Source organism: Bombina bombina, chromosome 4 (assembly GCF_027579735.1).
Source record: "Bombina bombina isolate aBomBom1 chromosome 4, aBomBom1.pri, whole genome shotgun sequence".
Lineage (NCBI taxonomy): Eukaryota > Metazoa > Chordata > Amphibia > Anura > Bombinatoridae > Bombina > Bombina bombina.
In genome coordinates, this window is record NC_069502.1 from 124,397,032 (window position 1) to 124,414,467 (window position 17,436).

At 40.0% G+C, this 17,436-nt stretch overlaps 1 protein-coding gene across 5 annotated transcripts in view; it reads left to right on the plus strand.

Annotated features, from left to right (window-relative positions):
• The window catches only part of TP53I3 (tumor protein p53 inducible protein 3), a 151,819-nt gene that overhangs the window by 128,166 nt on the left and 6,217 nt on the right, over window positions 1-17,436 (plus strand). For all 5 annotated transcript variants that reach the window (XM_053709627.1, XM_053709628.1, XM_053709630.1 and 2 more), the window contains exon 5: window positions 5,694-5,890. In XM_053709627.1, the coding sequence (XP_053565602.1) occupies window positions 5,694-5,890 (197 nt within the window). The remainder of the gene's footprint in view (window positions 1-5,693; window positions 5,891-17,436) is intronic.

Genomic DNA, 17,436 nt, shown 5'->3' on the forward strand with positions numbered 1-17,436 from the left:
CGTTTTTGCTGGAATGTAGAATCGTTTATATTTTCTGAGGTACTGAGTGAATTAATGTTTGGGCATTATTTTTCCACTTGGCAGTTGCTTGTTTTAATTGTGACAGTTTCGTTTCTCTCTCACTGCTGTGTGTGAGGGGGAGGGGCCGTTTTTGGCGCTCTTTGCTACGCATCAAAAATTTCCAGTCAGTTACTCTTGTATTTCCTGCATGATCCGGTTCATCTCTAACAGAACTCAGGGGTCTTCAAACTTCTTTGGAGGGAGGTAGATTCTCTCAGCAGAGCTGTGAGACTTATATATTGACTGTGATTAAAAACGTTGCTCTGTAATTTTTATTTTTCAAATTTAATTATTGTTACTTTACTAAGGGGAACAAACCTTTGCTAAAAGTTGTGTTGTTTTTAAGGATTGATGCTATAACTGTTTTTTCAGTTCATTATTTCAACTGTCATTTAATCGTTTAGTGCTTCTTTGAGGCACAGTACGTTTTTTGTTAAATAAGATTATAACCAAGTTGCAAGTTTATTGCTAGTGTGTTAAACATGTCTGATTCAGAGGAAGATACCTGTGTCATTTGTTCCAATGCCAAGGTGGAGCCCAATAGAAATTTATGTACTAACTGTATTGATGCTACTTTAAATAAAAGCCAATCTGTACAAATTGAACAAATTTCACCAAACAGCGAGGGGAGAGTTATGCCGACTAACTCGCCTCACGTGTCAGTACCTGCATCTCCCGCCCGGGAGGTGCGTGATATTGTGGCGCCTAGTACATCTGGGCGGCCATTACAGATAACATTACAAGATATGGCTACTGTTATGACTGAAGTTTTGGCTAAATTACCAGAACTAAGAGGCAAGCGTGATCACTCTGGGGTGAGAACAGAGTGCGCTGATAATACTAGGGCCATGTCTGATACTGCGTCACAGCTTGCAGAGCATGAGGACGGAGAGCTTCATTCTGTGGGTGACGGTTCTGATCCAAACAGATTGGATTCAGATATTTCAAATTTTAAATTTAAATTGGAGAACCTCCGTGTATTACTAGGGGAGGTTTTAGCGGCTCTTAATGATTGTAACACTGTTGCAATACCAGAGAAATTGTGTAGGTTGGATAAATACTTTGCGGTACCGGCGAGTACTGACGTTTTTCCTATACCTAAGAGACTAACTGAAATTGTTACTAAGGAGTGGGATAGGCCCGGTGTGCCGTTCTCACCCCCTCCAATATTTAGAAAGATGTTTCCAATAGACGCCACCACACGGGACTTATGGCAAACGGTCCCTAAGGTGGAGGGAGCAGTTTCTACTTTAGCTAAGCGTACCACTATCCCGGTGGAGGATAGCTGTGCTTTTTCAGATCCAATGGATAAAAAATTAGAGGGTTACCTTAAGAAAATGTTTGTTCAACAAGGGTTTATATTGCAACCCCTTGCATGCATCGCGCCGATTACGGCTGCGGCAGCATTTTGGATTGAGTCTCTGAAAGAGAACCTTAGTTCAGCTACGCTGGACGACATTACGGACAGGCTTAGAGTCCTTAAACTAGCTAATTCATTCATTTCGGAGGCCGTAGTACATTTAACCAAACTTACGGCTAAGAACTCAGGATTCGCCATTCAGGCACGTAGGGCGCTGTGGCTAAAATCCTGGTCAGCTGATGTAACTTCTAAGTCCAAATTACTTAATATACCTTTCAAGGGGCAAACTTTATTTGGGCCCGGTTTGAAAGAAATTATCGCTGACATTACAGGAGGTAAGGGCCACGCCCTGCCTCAAGACAAAGCCAAAGCTAAGGCTAGACAGTCTAATTTTCGTCCCTTTCGGAATTTCAAAGCAGGAGCAGCACCAACTTCCACTGCACCAAAACAGGAAGGAGCTGTTGCTCGTTACAGACAAGGCTGGAAACCTAACCAGTCCTGGAACAAGGGCAAGCAGGCCAGGAAACCTGCTGCTGCCCCAAAGACAGCATGAACCGAGGGCCCCCGATCCGGGACCGGATCTAGTGGGGGGCAGACTCTCTCTCTTCGCCCAGGCTTGGGCAAGAGATGTTCAGGATCCCTGGGCGCTAGAGATCATATCTCAGGGATACCTTCTAGACTTCAAATTCTCTCCCCCAAGAGGGAGATTTCATCTGTCAAGGTTGTCAACAAACCAGATAAAGAAAGAAGCGTTTCTACGCTGTGTACAAGATCTGTTATTAATGGGAGTGATCCATCCGGTTCCGCGGTCGGAACAAGGACAAGGGTTTTACTCAAACCTGTTTGTGGTTCCCAAAAAAGAGGGAACTTTCAGGCCAATCTTGGATTTAAAGATCCTAAACAAATTCCTAAGAGTTCCATCGTTCAAAATGGAAACTATTCGGACAATCTTACCCATGATCCAAAAGGGTCAGTACATGACCACAGTGGATTTAAAGGATGCTTACCTTCACATACCGATTCACAAAGATCATTTCCGGTATCTAAGGTTTGCCTTCTTAGACAGGCATTACCAGTTTGTAGCTCTTCCATTCGGATTGGCTACGGCTCCAAGAATCTTCACAAAGGTTCTGGGTGCCCTTCTGGCGGTACTAAGACCGCGAGGAATTTCGGTAGCTCCGTACCTAGACGACATTCTGATACAAGCTTCAAGCTTTCAAACTGCCAAGTCTCATACAGAGTTAGTTCTGGCATTTCTAAGGTCGCATGGATGGAAAGTGAACGAAAAGAAAAGTTCTCTCTTTCCTCTCACAAGAGTTCCATTCTTGGGGACTCTTATAGATTCTGTAGAAATGAAGATTTATCTGACAGAAGACAGATTAACAAAGCTTCTAAATGCATGCCGTGTCCTTCATTCCATTCAACTCCCGTCAGTAGCTCAATGCATGGAGGTGATCGGCTTAATGGTAGCAGCAATGGACATAGTACCCTTTGCACGTCTACATCTCAGACCGCTGCAATTGTGCATGCTGAGTCAGTGGAATGGGGATTACTCAGACTTGTCCCCTACTCTGAATCTGGATCAAGAGACCAGAAACTCTCTTCTATGGTGGCTTTCTCGGCCACATCTGTCCAGGGGGATGCCATTCAGCAGGCCGGACTGGACAATTGTAACAACAGACGCCAGCCTACTAGGTTGGGGCGCTGTCTGGAATTCTCTGAAGGCTCAGGGACAATGGAATCAGGAGGAAAGTCTCCTGCCAATAAACATCCTGGAATTGAGAGCAGTTCTCAATGCCCTTCTGGCTTGGCCCCAGTTAAAAACTCGGGGGTTCATCAGGTTTCAGTCGGACAACATCACGACTGTAGCTTACATCAACCATCAAGGAGGGACAAGAAGCTCCCTAGCAATGATGGAAGTATCAAAGATAATTCGCTGGGCAGAGTCTCACTCTTGCCACCTGTCAGCAATCCACATCCCGGGAGTGGAGAACTGGGAGGCGGATTTCTTGAGTCGCCAGACTTTTCATCCGGGGGAGTGGGAACTTCATCCGGAGGTCTTTGCCCAAATACTTCGACGTTGGGGCAAACCAGAGATAGATCTCATGGCGTCTCGCCAGAACGCCAAACTTCCTCGCTACGGGTCCAGATCCAGGGATCCGGGAGCGGTTCTGATAGATGCTTTGACAGCACCTTGGAACTTCGGGATGGCTTATGTGTTTCCACCCTTCCCGCTGCTTCCTCGATTGATTGCCAAAATCAAACAGGAGAGAGCATCAGTGATTCTAATAGCGCCTGCATGGCCACGCAGGACTTGGTATGCAGATCTAGTGGACATGTCATCCTGTCCGCCTTGGTCTCTACCTCTAAGACAGGACCTTCTGATACAGGGTCCATTCAAACATCAAAATCTAACTTCTCTGAAGCTGACTGCTTGGAAATTGAACGCTTGATTTTATCAAAACGTGGTCTTTCTGAGTCGGTTATTGATACCCTGATACAGGCTAGGAAGCCTGTTACCAGAAGGATTTACCACAAGATATGGCGTAAATACCTATACTGGTGCGAATCCAAAGGTTACTCCTGGAGTAAGGTTAGGATTCCTAGGATATTGTCCTTTCTACAAGAAGGTTTAGAAAAGGGTTTATCGGCTAGCTCATTAAAGGGACAGATCTCAGCTCTGTCCATCTTGTTACACAGGCGTCTGTCAGAAAATCCAGACGTCCAGGCCTTTTGTCAGGCTTTAGCTAGGATCAAGCCTGTGTTTAAAACTGTTGCTCCGCCATGGAGTTTAAACCTTGTTCTTAACGTTCTACAAGGAGTTCCGTTTGAACCCCTTCATTCCATTGATATAAAGTTGTTATCTTGGAAAGTGTTATTTTTAATGGCTATTTCTTCGGCTCGGAGAGTCTCTGAGTTATCAGCTTTACATTGTGATTCTCCTTATTTGATTTTTCATTCAGATAAGGTAGTTCTGCGTACAAAACCTGGGTTCTTACCTAAGGTAGTCACTAACAGGAACATCAATCAAGAGATCGTGGTGCCTTCCCTGTGCCCGAATCCTTCTTCAAAGAAGGAACGTCTTCTACACAATCTGGATGTAGTTCGTGCCCTCAAGTTCTACTTGCAGGCAACTAAGGATTTTCGACAAACGTCTTCCCTGTTTATCGTGTACTCTGGTCAGAGGAGAGGTCATAAGGCTTCGGCTACCTCTCTCTCCTTCTGGCTTCGTAGCATAATTCGTTTAGCCTATGAGACTGCTGGACAGCAGCCTCCTGAAAGAATTACAGCTCATTCTACTAGAGCTGTGGCTTCCACTTGGGCCTTTAAGAATGAGGCCTCTGTTGAACAGATTTGCAAGGCTGCAACTTGGTCTTCGCTTCATACTTTTTCCAAATTTTACAAATTTGACACTTTTGCTTCTTCGGAGGCTATTTTTGGGAGAAAGGTTCTTCAGGCAGTGGTTCCTTCTGTATAATGAACCTGCCTATCCCTCCCGTCATCCGTGTACTTTTGCTTTGGTATTGGTATCCCAGAAGTAATGATGACCCGTGGACTGATCACACATAACAGAAGAAAACATAATTTATGCTTACCTGATAAATTCCTTTCTTCTGTTGTGTGATCAGTCCACGGCCCGCCCTGTTTTTTAAGGCAGGTAAATATCTTTTAAATTATACTCCAGTCACCACTTCACCCTTGGTTTCTCCTTTCTCGTTGATTCTTGGTCGAATGACTGGGGGTGACGTAGAGGGGAGGGGCTATGTGCAGCTCTGCTGGGTGAATCCTCTTGCATTTCCTGTTGGGGAGGAGTTATATCCCAGAAGTAATGATGACCCGTGGACTGATCACACAACAGAAGAAAGGAATTTATCAGGTAAGCATAAATTATGTTTTTTTTTCTTGATTTAGATAGAGCATGCAATTTTAAGCAACTTTCTAATTTACTCCTATTATCAAATTTTCTTAGTTTTTCGTTTGCTATCTTTATTTGAAAAGCAAAAATCTAAGCTTAGGAGCCAGCCCATTTTTGGTTCAGCACCTGGGTATCGCTTGCTGATTGGTGGCTAAATATAGCCGTAATGTAAACTGGGCATTGACATTTTTTGCCTTTGAATTTCTATAGATTTTATCAAAGAGTTGCTTTACTCCTTGACTGCAATCCAGGGTTTCATGTTTCTTTAACATAGTTTTCATTGGTTATTGTGTTTAAAAATAATGTGATATTACAGAAGGTAACATTGCCAATCTTTTTGTTTCTGCTCTGTTCCAGATGTTGGTGTAGATATTATATTAGACTGTATTGGAGCCTCGCATTGGGAAAAGAACCTTCATTGTCTGAATATGGATGGACGCTGGGTTGTCTATGGGCTGATGGGTTCAAGTGAAATTCATGGTGATCTACTTGCAAAATTACTTTGGAAAAGAGGAAGTCTTCTGGGCAGTTTGCTAAGATCACATTCAAGCAAAGTAAGAACATTAGACAGAAGCTGAAAATTCCATATTACATGCATGTTTAAATATTATCATTACTTGTATTTTCACAGGATTCCATAGCCCTGTAGCATTTTTACTTCCATTGGGTAAACAGAATACAGAAGATTTGGTCTGTCTTAAACTAACTCCATCGTAAAGTATTTGCCTAAAGCCTTATCTTTTTTGGGCTCGAAATATCATTTATATTGTTCTGTATTTTCTCCTAAAAGTTCTCATGAGAAATAATGCCCCTATTTATCTTATCATTCAAAAATGCGCCCTAAAATTGGGCAAGTTCGACACTAAAGTTCTCCTACTCTGTTCCCATTCTCCTTGGATAACATGTTCTCCAAAAAAAGGGGTTAAATTGGATCCTTTTAGTCGTATTTCATATAGTTCTCCTCATTAATTCTCTTAGGCCTAGATTTGGAGTTTGGCGTTAGCCGTGAAAACCAGCGTTAGAGGCTCCTAACGCTGGTTTTAGGCTAACTCTGGTATTTGGAGTCACTCAAAAAAGGGTCTAACGCTCACTTTTCAGCCGTGACTTTTCCATACCGCAGATCCCCTTCCGTAAATTGCGTATCCTATATTTTCAATGGGATTTTTCTAACTCCGGTATTTAGAGTCGTGGCTGAAGTGAGCGTTAGAACTCTAACGACAAAACTCCAGCCGTAGGAAAAAAGTCAGTAGTTAAGAGCTTTCTGGGCTAACGCCGGTTCATAAAGCTCTTAACTACTGTACTCTAAAGTACACTAACACCCATAAACTACCTATGTACCCCTAAACCGAGGTCCCCCCACATCGCAGACACTCGATTAAATTTTTTTAACCCCTAATCTGCCGACCGCCAACTACGTTATCCTTATGTACCCCTAATCTGCTGCCCCTAACACCGCCGACCCCTATATTATATTTAGTAACCCCTAACCTGCCCCCCACAACGTCGCCGCCAGCTACCTACACTTATTAACCCCAAATCTGCCGACCGCAAAGCGCCGCCACCTACGTTATCCTTATGTACCCCTAATCTGCTGCCCCTAACACCGCCGACCCCTATATTATATTTATTAACCCCTAATCTGCCCCCCACAACGTCGCCTCCACCTGCCTACACTTATTAACCCCTAATCTGCCGACCGGACCGCACCGCTATTATAATAAAGTTATTAACCCCTAATCCGCCTCACTAACCCTATAATAAATAGTATTAACCCCTAATCTGCCCTCCCTAACATCGCCGACACCTAACTTCAATTATTAACCCCTAATCTGCCGACCGGAGCTCACCGCTATTCTAATAAATGTATTAACCCCTAAAGCTAAGTCTAACCCTAACACTAACACCCCCCTAAGTTAAATATAATTTACATCTAACGAAATTAATTAACTCTTATTAAACAAATTATTCCTATTTAAAGCTAAATACTTACCTGTAAAATAAATCCTAATATAGCTACAATATAAATTATAATTACATTGTAGCTATTTTAGGATTAATATTTATTTTACAGGCAACTTTGTAATTATTTTAACCAGGTACAATAGCTATTAAATAGTTAAGAACTATTTAATAGTTACCTAGTTAAAATAATTACAAAATTACCTGTCAAATAAATCCTAACCTAAGTTACAATTAAACCTAACACTATACTATCATTAAATTAATTAAATAAAATACCTACAATTACCTACAATTAAACCTAACACTACACTATCAATACATTAATTAAATACAATATCTACAAATAACTACAATGAAATAAACTAACTAAAGTACAAAAAATAAAAAAATATCTACAAACATAAGAAAAATATTACAACAATTTTAAACTAATTACACCTACTCTAAGCCCCCTAATAAAACAACAAAGCCCCCCAAAATAAAAAATGCCCTACCCTATTCTAAATTACTAAAGTTAAAAGCTCTTTTACCTTACCAGCCCTGAACAGGGCCCTTTGCGGGGCATGCCCCAAGAAGTTCAGCTCTTTTGCCTGTAAAAAAAACATACAATACCCCCCCCCAACATTACAACCCACCACCCACATACCCCTAATCTAACCCAAACCCCCCTTAAATAAACCTAACACTAAGCCCCTGAAGATCTTCCTACCTTATCTTCACCATACCAGGTTCACCGATCGGTCCTGAAGAGCTCCTCCGATGTCCTGATCCAAGCCCAAGCGGGGGGCTGAAGATGTCCATGATCCGGTAGAAGTCTTCATCCAAGCGGGGCAGAAGAGGTCTTCCATCCGATTGAAGTCTTCATCCAGGTGGCATCTTCTATCGACATCCATCTGGAACGGAGCGGCAGCATCCTGAAGACCTCCGACGCGGAACATCCATCCTGGCCGACGACTGAACGACGAATGACGGTTCCTTTAAATGACGTCATCCAAGATGGCGTCCCTCGAATTCCGATTGGCTGATAGGATTCTATCAGCCAATCGGAATTAAGGTAGGAATATTCTGATTGGCTGATGGAATCAGCCAATCAGAATCAAGTTCAATCCGATTGGCTGATCCAATCAGCCAATCGGATTGAGCTCGCATTCTATTGGCTGTTCCGATCAGCCAATAGAATGCGAGCTAAATCTGATTGGCTAATTCCATCAGCCAATCAGAATATTCCTACCTTAATTCCGATTGGCTGATAGAATCCTATCAGCCAATCGGAATTCGAGGGACGCCATCTTGGATGACGTCATTTAAAGGAACCGTCATTCGTCGTTCAGTCGTCGGCCAGGATGGATGTTCCGCGTCGGAGGTCTTCAGGATGCTGCCGCTCCGTTCCAGATGGATGTCGATAGAAGATGCCGCCTGGATGAAGACTTCAATCGGATGGAAGACCTCTTCTGCCCCGCTTGGATGAAGACTTCTACCGGATCATGGACATCTTCAGCCCCCCGCTTGGGCTTGGATCAGGACATCGGAGGAGCTCTTCAGGACCGATCGGTGAACCTGGTATGGTGAAGATAAGGTAGGAAGATCTTCAGGGGCTTAGTGTTAGGTTTATTTAAGGGGGGTTTGGGTTAGATTAGGGGTATGTGGGTGGTGGGTTGTAATGTTGGGGGGGGGTATTGTATGTTTTTTTTACAGGCAAAAGAGCTGAACTTCTTGGGGCATGCCCCGCAAAGGGCCCTGTTCAGGGCTGGTAAGGTAAAAGAGCTTTTAACTTTAGTAATTTAGAATAGGGTAGGGCATTTTTTATTTTGGGGGGCTTTGTTGTTTTATTAGGGGGCTTAGAGTAGGTGTAATTAGTTTAAAATTGTTGTAATATTTTTCTTATGTTTGTAGATATTTTTTTATTTTTTGTAACTTAGTTCTTTTTTATTTTTTGTACTTTAGTTAGTTTATTTCATTGTAGTTATTTGTAGATATTGTATTTAATTAATGTATTGATAGTGTAGTGTTAGGTTTAATTGTAGGTAATTGTAGGTATTTTATTTAATTAATTTAATGATAGTATAGTGTTAGGTTTAATTGTAACTTAGGTTAGGATTTATTTGACAGGTAATTTTGTAATTATTTTAACTAGGTAACTATTAAATAGTTCTTAACTATTTAATAGCTATTGTACCTGGTTAAAATAATTACAAAGTTGCCTGTAAAATAAATATTAATCCTAAAATAGCTACAATGTAATTATAATTTATATTGTAGCTATATTAGGATTTATTTTACAGGTAAGTATTTAGCTTTAAATAGGAATAATTTATTTAATAAGAGTTAATTAATTTCGTTAGATGTAAATTATATTTAAGTTAGGGGGGTGTTAGTGTTAGACTTAGCTTTAGGGGTTAATACATTTATTAGAATAGCGGTGAGCTCCGGTCGGCAGATTAGGGGTTAATAATTGAAGTTAGGTGTCGGCGATGTTAGGGAGGGCAGATTAGGGGTTAATACTATTTATTATAGGGTTAGTGAGGCGGATTAGGGGTTAATAACTTTATTATAGTAGCGTTCAGGTCCGCTCGGCAGATTAGGGGTTAATAAGTGTAGGCAGGTGGAGGCGACGTTGTGGGGGGCAGATTAAGGGTTAATAAATATAATATAGGGGTCGGCGATGTTAGGGCAGCAGATTAGGGGTACATAGGGATAATGTAAGTAGCAACGGTGTCCGGAGCGGTAGATTAGGGGTTAATAATAATATGCAGGGGTCAGCGATAGCGGGGGCGGCAGAATAGGGGTTAATAAGTGTAAGGTTAGGGGTGTTTAGACTCGGGGTACATGTTAGGGTGTTAGGTGCAGACGTAGGAAGTGTTTACGCATAGCAAACAATGGGGCTGCGTTAGGAGCTGAACGCGGCTTTTTTGCAGGTGTTAGGTTTTTTTTCAGCTCAAACAGCCCCATTGTTTCCTATGGGGGAATCGTGCACGAGCACGTTTTTGAGGCTGGCCGCTTGCGTAAGCAACTCTGGTATCGAGAGTTGAAACTGCGTTAAAAATGCTCTACGCTCCTTTTTTGGAGCCTAACGCAGCCTTTATGTGGACTCTCAATACCAGAGTTATTTTTATGGTGCGGCCAGAAAAAAGCCGGCGTTAGCTACGCGGGTCTTTACCGACAAAACTCTAAATCTAGCCGTTACAAATTTATCATTGATATTCTCCTATAGAGGACTGAAAGTTCTCCTGCAAGTTCCTGCATTAAAGTTCTCCATAGCTACAGTGGAGAACAGCATTAGAAATCTATTCTCTACCAGTTGTAGAAGCAATGTTACAAAACAAAAGGTCTCTACAAGGTGCAAAACTTATATAACAAAGTACAATAATAATGTTTATTGTAGCGCAATAATATTTTATATTGGGGTGATAAAAAATATATAATGGAGCGCCAAAATAATATAAAACAGAGCACAAAAATTGGGGTATAAAAATAAGATATAAAAGAAGCGCTAAAATTTAAGCACAAAAACAATGAAAATATAGATCTATTTTCTTACATGACAGTTTGTTGAAGAGGGGCGTTAAGAAAGCTACTAGGAAGGCTGTATAAATATTTCTATTGGTTTATATATGACTTACATGGACAATAGTTGCTTATTTTCAGTGATAAATAAGGCGCAGATACTAATCTGACCAGTGAAATGTATCTTTAGTTCTCCTTAGCGTAAAGAAAAAACAACTTTTTTATGATAAATATGGGTGCACAGGTGCGCCTTTCCAAAGGAGAGCTGCGGAGAACTGATAGGAAAACATGAAGAAGAATTCCCCAAATGACTGATAAATTGAGCACAAAGTAGGCAGTAAAAGTGCCCTTATCTCTGTCATTATATTATGTTTAGAGGGGCATGAGACCCTTCATTGTAAGGAAGAGACTCTGATTTTTCACTTCACTTTCTAAAGGTTACACACCATGTTTAGAGTAATAAATGCAGAGGATGGGGCTCCATATCTCTTGATTAAATAGTATAATCTCCTATTTCTAATGAGGGGTCATTTGACTCTTGGGATAACGTTTGATTTTCTTAAAATTTTCTTAAAGGGATAGAAAGGTCAACATTGAAATGTGCATGGGTGCATTTCTATTTTAAATGGAAGAATTTTTGCATTATACTTCCATTAGCATAATTTTGTCTAGTAAATGTTATTTCTGTTTTTTTAGCAGCATAAGCACATATAACCAAAGAGAAAGAGCCTAAATTCAAGGTAGTAATTTATTCATTACAATAAAATTCACTTCAAATCTATCTGCGTACAAAATATAAAAATCGCACATTACCACAATGGGTAATCTCCATAGACGGATCCTCACCTAGGATTTCAGGCGCTCAGCTTCACTTTCTGAAAGGTGTCTGTGTCACTCCGTTGTCTCCCTGTGCAGTATGGGCGTCGGAGTCTTCAATCTATTCTGATCAGTTGTGGAGCTGGCATTTCTGTCTGAAAGTTCAGCTATGGTGCCGGCTTGTTCACGCTAGTGGTCGGGTTTCAGAGTCTATGTGCACTTTTCATTCACTCATGGTGGAACTTTGTCAAGAGAATAGTTCTTTGTGAATGTCCCTTTAATTTATATACCTCTAATTTATTTTTAATTGGTGGAAACTAATAAGTTTGTTTAGAGTCTCTGTACACATAAAAAAGGCTTTATACATACAAAAAAAAAGGCTTATAACGTACTCTAAAAGCGTCTTCAACATATGTAATAAAAGCAATCTAAAAACTTTATTTGTAAAATGGAAAACTACATAAGATGTTAAAAAAACCTTCAAAAATAAATATGAAAATATAGGTAGAAAACCCTTTATCGAAACTGCTTGGGACTGGAAAATAGTTTGGATTTTGCAATATTTGCATCCATAAAATGGATCAGATTGGAGAGGTGATGGAACCAAGTGTAAACAACAATAATCTATGTCATTTAGGCAATATTTACCTACCTAAATGTAGTCTTACATAATTTAATAATTTTGTATACCTAGTACCATCAGAAAGATTGTACAGAACTGTAATAAAAACATATTTGTTGTTTTTATATAAATATAGACTATAATTTACATTTTAGAGCACCAACAACAACAAAAAAAAGACACAAGCAGAGAAGATTGTGACTTACAGGAGGGTTAAAAATAGTTATTTTTGATCCATTTTATTTTTAAAAATAATCAATTCAAAAGTTTTAATTTTCCTATTCAAATTTTCAATCTTAATTAAGACCTCTAAAGAAAGAAGAAAATAAAATATGCTTAATATAGAAAAAAAAGTCTACATAAGCACATATAACAGAAGACTTGTATGTGCACTTTTGCACTTGTAATAGTATGTATGTAATGTATCAACTAACAATGTAAATGTGGGAGAATTTATATAGGAAGGACAAAAACAAAATTTAAATATAGAATATATGAGCATCTGAGAAATATAAAATATTCCTTTGAAAAACACAGTGTTTCTGAACATTTCAGAGTTATTCACAATCATTTAGAAGTTATAGAATGGATTAAACCTAATAAATTACATCACAACAGAAGAGATAAAGACAGAAAGAAACATACTGGATATATACTCTAGAAAGTTCACAAACTAATGGTATAAATATAGATCTGAATGTACAAGCATTTTTACAATAAAACATTTGTATTATCTTTTTTCTACTAGGTACAAGCAATAATATTGCTCCAATTATTTCCTAAAAATGTTCTTATACTAACCAATAAGAATTAACATTGTTACAAAATACAGTACATTTATGAGAAAATGGTAATAGATGCAATGTGTGAATATAATAGTATACTATTTTCATATTTATTTTTACAGTGTTTTAACATCTTGGATTTCCATTTTACAGATTACATATTTAGAGTGCTTTTATTACATATGTTAAAGAAGCTTTTATAAGCCTTTTTTAAGTGTATAAAGCATTTTTTATGTGTACAGAGACTCTAAAGTTCAAATGTATTAGTTTCCACAACTAAAAACAATTAATCTCAAGGAGAGGCATATAAATTAGGTGGGATATCCACATAGAACTGTTGCCTTGACAAAGTTCCACCGTGAGGGAAAGAAACGCATTTAGCAAGAAGAAGCCAGGCACAGTAGCTGAACTCTGGGACTGAAACGCCGGCTCCACGTGATGCAGCTCCACAACTGATCTCAATAGATTGGAGACACCGGTCCCCACACTGAACAGGGAGACAACGGAGTGACACAGACACCTTTCCAGAAGTGAAGTTGAGTTGGTGAGATCCAAGGAGAGGATCCGTCTATGGTTACCCAATGCGGTGATGTGCTGTTTTTTCTATCTATATTTGGTACGAAGATAGATTTTAAGTGAATTATTATTGTGACAAATAAATTGCTACCTTGAGTCTAGGCTGCGCTCTGTCTCGTCTGTTTTGTCTATATAAAAACTTCTGTCTTGGTAATTCACTTGACACCACCCATATAAGAGCTGAACCTGACTTCTTGTTTTTTTGCACAAATAAGAAGTGTTGATACTCTTTAACCAACAACACCTGAACAAGATAATATTATTACTTGATTTAACAACTCCTAAAGTTTGGTAACTATTGAGATACCATTCAAGAAGCGAACAGTATTGTTTTTTTTCCAAGAAGCATTAATGTTTTGTACATTTTATTATTTTATCTGATACTTCCTACTGTCTTTAGGGAGACATACTGATAATATTATTATCTTCTCTATATACCATTATTATTTATTTTACAAATCGGAATTAGCTCTGATCTTTTCCGCTATTTTTGGCATAAGCACATATGCTGCAAGGTCCATGCACTAGTATTCAAACGTCACATGTTCTCAGAGAGTCAGCAAGAAGCATATATGACACAAATTAACACACAGACGGAATATACATCATCACCAGCTCTCTGGTATATGAATACTGGTGCACAGTCCCTCACAGCACATGTGCTTATGCCACTGGGAAAAAAAATAATTATTATTTTTCTAGAACTATATTTGATAATGAAAGTATATAGAAAGTATATAGCGGTACTTTTCCCATCATACGGCATGACATTGATATACGTCTAAGCTTCAGAATACTACAGCAGCCTCGGCTGTAAAATTACAGCCGAGAGCTGCTTTCCCTGTGCTGCAGCCATCTGTCTGCATATGGAACCGGAGCACAATCTGTGCTCCAATTCCATATGAAGGCAGATGCCTGATAGTTACAAATAATGAGAACTGTTGTTTATTAAAAAAAAATATAACACATTAAATTAGCATCTTTTTGATGCAATAAAGACAAGACTTTGACTTCCTATTAATGATTTGGACCACACTTCTTGTTAAACCTACACAGAATCTTAGATGTTGTGTGGAAAGGGAGTCACTTGGCTTTGGATTAGGTCACATGTTGTGTAAAAAGGGTGGTCACGGAATTTGATTAGGTCACATGTTAGCTTATAAAGATTTAACAAAGATGAGGACCTTACAGCCCCTCATGGTGGTGTTATACTCATACAGGCATTTAACCACCTTCTGACACAATACTCCATCTTACTAATTAACCCCTTATATACCAACATACCTCACTACAATTCTGAATCTAATTAACACCCCTATTCTATAAAATAACATACCAACATGTGTTAAAATAACTCACAAGTTCCTTCTAACTACTTCACTACCTAGGCTCTGGAATAGATCACCAACATTCACATCTAAATAATCTACCAGTATTTGCCCACCACAAAATATCTCTAAAATAACCCTTGACTCTCCACAGCCCCCACTAACATGTCGAGGCTCACTTAACCATTCTCATCTACCATGACGCTACCCCTGCAAGTGATCCCTTCAAATGTTCCACCACTGATTGATAATGTTGGGATGCAATTTAGTACATACTAGAACTATTGGAAGTGCCAGGCTATCTTATTTGTTTATATGTGCTGTATTTTTCAAAAACAATTATTTCTTTCTAATGACACGGTGAGTCCACGGATCATCAGTAATTACTATTGGGAATATCACTCCTGGCCAGCAGGAGGAGGCAAAGAGCACCACAGCAAAGCTGTTAAGGTTAAGTATCACTTCCCTTCCCACAACCCCCAGTCATTCTCTTTGCCTGCGTTGCATGGAGGTGGTAAAGTTTAGGTGTCTGAAAGAAGTTTCTTCAATCAAGATTTTATTATTTTAAAGCAGAGCAGGTTTGCTCTATTCTTCCTGGGGTTTAGCCATAGCCCACGTCAGTCTCTTCAGTAGAGCAGTGGTGGCTTTTAAGCATTTGGGAACTTGTGGGGTGTTATTGCTGCCCTATCTTGAAAGCCTGAGTAGGATTATTCAGTCTTCCTTTTTTTTCCACAGGTCTATGTGAGGGATGAGGCGGAGGCCCTCTCAAACCAGGTTAGCTGTCCTGCTGCCGGACAGATTTAAATTCAGGTAAGTGCCTAATTTTATTTTCTGGGCTCAGGAAAATATGGCACTTCAACAGTTAACATGGAATACTAGTAATCCTATTTAGGGTTAATAGGATTGAGGTGGGCAGCGTATGCAGGCACTGGGGACTAAAGATTTTTATTGAGGCTCAGTTTTTACTCTGGGTTGTTCCGGACTTGGTGATGGAATCAGTAGTGCTTTTACATGAGTGTTAAGTAGCACTCCAGTGTGAGAAGTCTGTCGGCTGCTCTACTTAGAAATTAATGGCGGGCGGGAGGTTACAGTTTGGGTACGCCCACGATTAGAAATGCAGGCTTTTTCTGAGGCAGCAAGATAGTTGCACGCTTTTCCGGTTTCACTTCTCTGAGTTCCGGATCGGATGTAATCATTGCGGCTCTGCTTGCGATCGTCTGATTGCCTGTTTGAGCAGCTCTGGGAAGTCCGGATCATTGATAAAGACTTTAATCCGGTACCAGCAGGACAGGTAGGCACCTCAGCAAAGAGTGCTGAGGTGAAGAGGCTGTCTGAGGTTTTCTAGTGTTCCGCTGCTCTGCAGTTAAAAAAAGATTTTGTTTAAAATTTAAAGTGACAGTAACGTTTTTTTTGCACATAAATTTCTAAGTTCAATAAAGCAGTTTTCTTTATTTTTTGGGTTATTGGGTAAAGATGGATCAAGAGGCCCTGCAAGACGTTATATGTAGCTTGTGTTTTGATTCCAATGTGGAGCCACCGATCCCTTTTTGTTCCTCATGTATTGAAAGAACATTGCATTACAGGGATAGACTTTTTGATTCTGAGCCACCATTAGCTAAGGCGGATGCTGTTCAGGGGTCTCCTGTTCAAGATATGCCGCAGCTTTCTCCTCAAGTGTCCCAAACCTTATCGTCCACACATGCAGTGCTACCCACATATCCTCTGGCATAACTGATGCGTTGTCTGCTTTTCCCATGCTGCAGGGAAAGCGCAAGGAAATTTAAAGAATCAGTGAGTAAGGTTTCTGGCTATTCCGAATGTTCCCTCCCAGAAGTCTGAGGGTGAAATCTCAGACTCTGACAGTGTAATTCCTTCCTCTGATGCTCAAGTTGTATCCTTCAGGTTTAAGCTAGAACACCTCCGTTTGTTACTTAAGGAGGTTTTGGCCACCTTGGACGACTCCGACACGACTGTTGTAGTCAATCCTAAGAAGTCTAGTAAGCTAAACAAATACTTTGATGTACCTTCCATGGTGGAGGTTTTTCCTGTACCAGACGGGGCTACAGAGATATGGGAATGGGAGAGACCTGGTGTCCCTTTTTCTCCATCCCCAATTTTTAAAAGATGTTTCCAATAGCTTACTCTATCAAGGAGTCTTGGCAGACGGTCCCCAAGGTGGAAGGGGCAATTTCCACTTTGGCTAAGAGAACCACTATTCCCATAAAAGATAGCTGTTCTTTTAAGGATCCTATGGATAAGAAGTTGGAAGGGTTACTTAAAAAGATGTATGTACACCAGGGTTTACAATGGCAACCTGCGGTGTGTATTGCTACCGTCACCAGCGTGGCAGCATACATGTCTTATTCTTTTCAGACAGATACTCCCCTTGAAGAGATCCAGGATAGGATCAAGGCTCTTAAGATGGCCAGTTCCTTTATTACGGATGCTTCCCTACAAGTCATTAAGTTGGGAGCAAAGATATCTGGCTTTGCCATACTGACCTGCAG